This window comes from Lactuca serriola, chromosome 7 (assembly GCF_051521515.1).
Source record: "Lactuca serriola cultivar US96UC23 chromosome 7, Lser_US96UC23_V15, whole genome shotgun sequence".
Classification (NCBI taxonomy): domain Eukaryota; kingdom Viridiplantae; phylum Streptophyta; class Magnoliopsida; order Asterales; family Asteraceae; genus Lactuca; species Lactuca serriola.
Genome location: NC_136414.1, coordinates 196,851,263 through 196,855,941, shown reverse-complemented (window position 1 = coordinate 196,855,941; position 4,679 = coordinate 196,851,263). Strand labels below are relative to the sequence as shown.

Here is a 4,679-nt window from a genome sequence, read left to right as displayed (position 1 = left end):
ATATGGTTTGTAAAAACTAAAAATACCTTATAAGTTAGATTATAAGTTAGATTGCAACGTAAAACTAAATAAATTGACATTTACAAATATATATATATATATATATATATATATATATATATATATATATATATATATATATATATATATATATATATATAACTAAAAAATAGATAAAATTAAAGACATATTTAGAATATTTTTGAAAAAACTCCATAAATTATTTGAAAATAGTCTATCAACAACAGCTTATAAACTAGTTCGTAAGCTAAAATAAATTACTTTTTTATGATTTTACCAAACAATAAATTCTAATATACTAACTTATTTTTGCCAAAAGGCATAAAAACCTATTAATTTATGTGTGGGAGTATTTAAATATATGTACAAGTCCAATCAAAATTTTGAATAGTCGGTTTTTAGACACATGTTGATTACTAATTTTATAGTTTTGAAATATTCAGATTATTTAAAATCTGAATTAAATATTTTAAGTTTAATACTTACTTGGAAATGATTAACTAAAGCATAATCTAAACCAAAAATAACAATGTCTTTTGGGCATGTGATATCTAATGGTCTGGGCATATTAAGGTGTTGGGCCTATATAAAGTATTGGGCTTATTTCAATATTGGGAAAATCTAAGAGGCTTTGAGCCTTAATTATAGGACCTTCGTATCATATATATTTGATCATTGGATTAGAATTGTCATTAAATATTTTTCTTAAGGAGGCTAAATGTGAAAATATTTTCAACTTGGGTGAGTTCAGAACAAACCCTAAGTTAAGGGACTAAGTATGAACATTGAGGAAACTTATGAAGTCTTCAACCCTAAAGGCTAAAGCTTGTTCCCCAATCATTTCATAAATGTATTTGAGTTTGATCACGGAAAGAATCGCGAATTTAAAATTAGATTTACTGAAACTCAGTGTTACAATTCTACAAAGTAACAGATAGCTAAAATCTGCATGTTCTGATGCTAAAAATATTATGAACTTACCCTTTTGTATCCACTTTGATTTTCCAATTATGAGATGTTCGTGGCCCTGTCACAATGCCATCATAATATTTGGAATCAAGCTTTTGTTTGTTCCAATCTTTGATGAATTCTGCAAATAGTTTACGTGCAGATTCTGAAGAAAGATCTGAGAAGAACATGTCTTTCTCATCTTTGAGCCATGTGGCAAATTCATTGTTTTTGGAGAAGTAATCAGCGTCTGAAAGCTCCTTGAAATTTGATATCTGAAAACATTCAGTCAAAAGCTTCTTCATATACTTGAAGTTCAATAACTTTCTGCTAAAAACTTTTGAATTAAGACAATTGAACAGGACTCACCACACGACGTTCATGCTTGTGGTGTTTACTTTTGTGTTTGTGCTTCCCTTCTGAATAAATGTTAGAACAATTGAGAAACAGTAATCAGCTTGTTGTTCAAATTAAAGGGATTATTGGCAAGATACCAATTGCACAAGAACAAAGGTATCAGATTCATCAGAAAGCTAAAAATTGGGTATCGTATCTTCGTGAATGGAAAACAGAATGCGCAGACAGACAGACGAAAATCCCTAATCGCACTAAGTAGCTTGATTCTGTATCTAATCGCATCGAGAGTGTTTATACTAAGACGATACTCGATAACAAATTAAACCCTAGCTTTCCTCCATTTCAGAAACAAATCAACAATTGAACTAAAACTGGATGTAAGCTCATGATGTAGCGAAGCGTACCTTTTGTACTTGAAGATTTATGCGATTTGTGCTTCCTATCGGAGTCTCTCTCTTTCTTATCACTCTTTGTTTCTGAACTTCTACGCCTTTTGTTCTTCCCTTCATCTACAAAACACGAGTATCCGCATCAATTCGTATTGAAAACTGTATAAACACAGAAATATGATAACGAAGATAATGAACAAGAACCTTCCGACGAGAACTCAGCCGGAGACCTCTTCTTTTTCGACTTCCGATCGGTACCCATGTTGGACTCGTCGTCCAAAATCGAACATTTTTAAAGCGTTCATTGTCCAAAATCTAAACATTACTGTGATATTGCCGACTATGGCCCCTTATCTTTCGAACTTGTCAAATTGCACCCATTAAAAGTTCGAATATTTATGTAAAATGGAATTCTTAAGTGGGTTTTGTTTTGGATCAAGTGAGATTTCAGATTTCCATTTAATTATAAATAAATAAATAAAGGTTCATCGTAAAAACTTGTAAATGGAGAACTAGGGTTCATTAAAATTAGCAGCTATTAGCACAAAGTTTAGCTTTTATTTGATACAAAAGTAACTATAATCTTTTAAACATATAAAATTACAAAAGATATTTTGTAAAATATAAAATACAAATGTATTTTTCGAAAGGCAAATATAGTAATTTCTTGATTAATAAGTAGGAGTTTTTTTGTTAAACACCACATGATGCGCAGTGGCAAAGCTTCAATATTTCATTTGGGGGCGAAAACATAATTTGTATAAAAATTGGTCAACAGGGGGCCATAGTCAAAATTTTATATTTTTTGGACTAAATATGTATAAAGTTAAAGCATAGGGACTATTAATGCCAAAAAAATCAGGGGGGCCCACAACCCCCCCCCCCCCCCCTAGCCCTTGAAAAGATCCGTCCATGATGATGCGGCTTCTGCCACCGAACAATTTTTTTTTTTTTTGAGCTTTTCTTTCAAAAGCTAGAATCTAAAACGTCACAAAAGGTTCATGTGGAGCACACCCTTAATGTCGATTTTGTAGATATGCAAAAAATTTCAAGTACCTTTTATTCGGTTTAACCATATAAAAATCGTAAGAAGTTAACTATTTGCTACACTAAATTTATATGTTAGGGAAAATTTCATGTATACCCTTGTTAAATAACAAAATATCGTATTTATCCAGCTTAAAACCTAAATATCGTATTTGTGCTTCTTGAGTTTCAAAATATCATATTTGCCCAAATTTATTTTTTGAATATTTTTTAAAATCGTTTAATCACTTCAAGTATTTATAATCAATTTAACTTAAAGTTTAAAGGCTAATTGACCAACTTGCCCATTGATCTTAAACCCTTTTCCTGATTACGTAATGGAAGCTACGACTATGATCTGCACCAACTAAAACCAGCTTCATCCAATGTCGCCATCAACAGCATTTGTACAACAAAGAAGCGGGAAGATGGAAATTAAAGTCGGATCAAGTAATTGAACGTGAAACATAGACTGATATTGTCAATTTTGATAATCGATCAAACAATTCTGATTCATAACATTTTGATTGGAATTTCATATTATAAAATTTTGATTAAAAGTTCTGATTTTTGATTACTCAACTAGTAATTAAGTAGATCGATGTTTTTCATCTTGAACTATAACCTATGCGTTCTCTGTTGTTACTGATTCTAAAATCCAATCATTTGGCTACAATGATCCACTTATCTTCCTAATTTCCAGACAAATTACTATTATCATTTATTCTTGAAATAAGTTAATCGGTTCACCTACTAGATTATCCTTGCATCTTGAACCAAAAACATAATTATTTCTAGAATTAGGTACCATATGAACCATAACCAAGCATGAAGTACCATTGTAAGAAGTGAAAAGGAACCCAAACATCATATGTAGACAAGAAGAAAAGCACATAACTTATTAAAAACCAAAACGAAATTTGCCAAACTAGGGCTTAAAATTACATCTATGAAAGTAAATGATCAAGAAATTGATCCTCTCAATTGAGGTGTGATAGACCCTTGTTGAATCTATCGCATACTAACAAAATCACTTGATAATATTAAGATAATTCCCAGTCATTCGAGAGGAAAGGGGCTCTCCAAAAGAACAAAGTTCTAGTTCATAAAAATTCTTAGCTATCTAAACATTAACCCCTGACGGGTATATATACTAGACATGACCAAGGAAAGATACTCCAAAAGGAGTGGTCCCTCAAACAAATAAGGGACAAAGATAGTGCTCCCAAAATAACCAATAACAGATAAACAAAAAAAAACAAAAGGACAAAACTACCCCTGGACCCCAAAACAGAAAATAAAAAGACTCAAATAAAGCAATTAAGCTAAAAGCATTTCAGAACTGAGTTGGGGCTTATCAAGGTGGTTAAGGAAGGAATTTACGCCATGTATGTGGAAAAGGTTTCAAACATGAAAACCCATTTTGATAAGAGTAAAATCAAAGGCCACCGATAATTTGTTGGTAGTTAATCGATGTGGTTAAGAAACGAACTTCACCTTATAGAAAAATTGGGAAGTCTGGTTGTTGGTGTCACCTTTATTCCTCCTTCTGATAAATACCTGGTAATTGATCAATTGGTTTCTTGATATTGAACAAAGGGAAAAGGCGTAGTTTGAAGCCTGCATGAATTCAGTGATACAGTACTTGATTTCCAAGGTTAGTGGTAACTTGGTCATGTGAAAATGGTTGTAATATTCAAGGACAATATGGTCAATTTATATTTTTGTTTTATATATAATAATTATAAAACACAATATTTGATTATAAATTATTAAAAAATAAGATTTTGGATAAATATGATATTTTAAAGGTTAACAAGGGCAAATATGATATTTAGGTTTTAAGCTGGGCAAATTTTGTTGTTTAACAGGGATATACAAGAAATTTTTCCTATATGTTAATAATGTAAGACATGGCTTTTGTTTTGAGTTTAGTGA

At 31.1% G+C, this 4,679-nt stretch overlaps 1 protein-coding gene across 1 annotated transcript; it reads right to left on the bottom strand.

Annotated features, from left to right (window-relative positions):
* Positions 1–894: 894 nt before the first annotated feature.
* Positions 895–2,073, bottom strand: SCI1 (splicing regulatory glutamine/lysine-rich-like protein). Its single transcript, XM_079012290.1, has 4 exons — positions 1,920–2,073; positions 1,731–1,835; positions 1,339–1,388; positions 895–1,244 (listed from the first exon to the last, which is right to left on the bottom strand). The coding sequence occupies exons 1-4, from the start codon at positions 1,975–1,977 to the stop codon at positions 999–1,001; spliced, it is 459 nt and encodes a 152-aa protein (XP_078868416.1). The 5' UTR covers positions 1,978–2,073; the 3' UTR covers positions 895–998.
* Between the last annotated feature and the right edge of the window lie 2,606 nt (positions 2,074–4,679).

What these genes read in the sequence shown, in the direction of transcription:
- SCI1 (XM_079012290.1), bottom strand. Translation starts at nt 1,977, where the DNA reads ATGGGTACCGATCGGAAGTCGAAAAAGAAGAGGTCTCCGGCTGAGTTC. An exon ending in GGCTGAGTTCTCGTCGGAAG is followed by an intron (nt 1,836 to 1,919) that starts GTTCTTGTTCAT and finishes CGTGTTTTGTAG; the next exon opens with ATGAAGGGAAGAACAAAAGG. An exon ending in TAAATCTTCAAGTACAAAAG is followed by an intron (nt 1,389 to 1,730) that starts GTACGCTTCGCT and finishes ACATTTATTCAG; the next exon opens with AAGGGAAGCACAAACACAAA.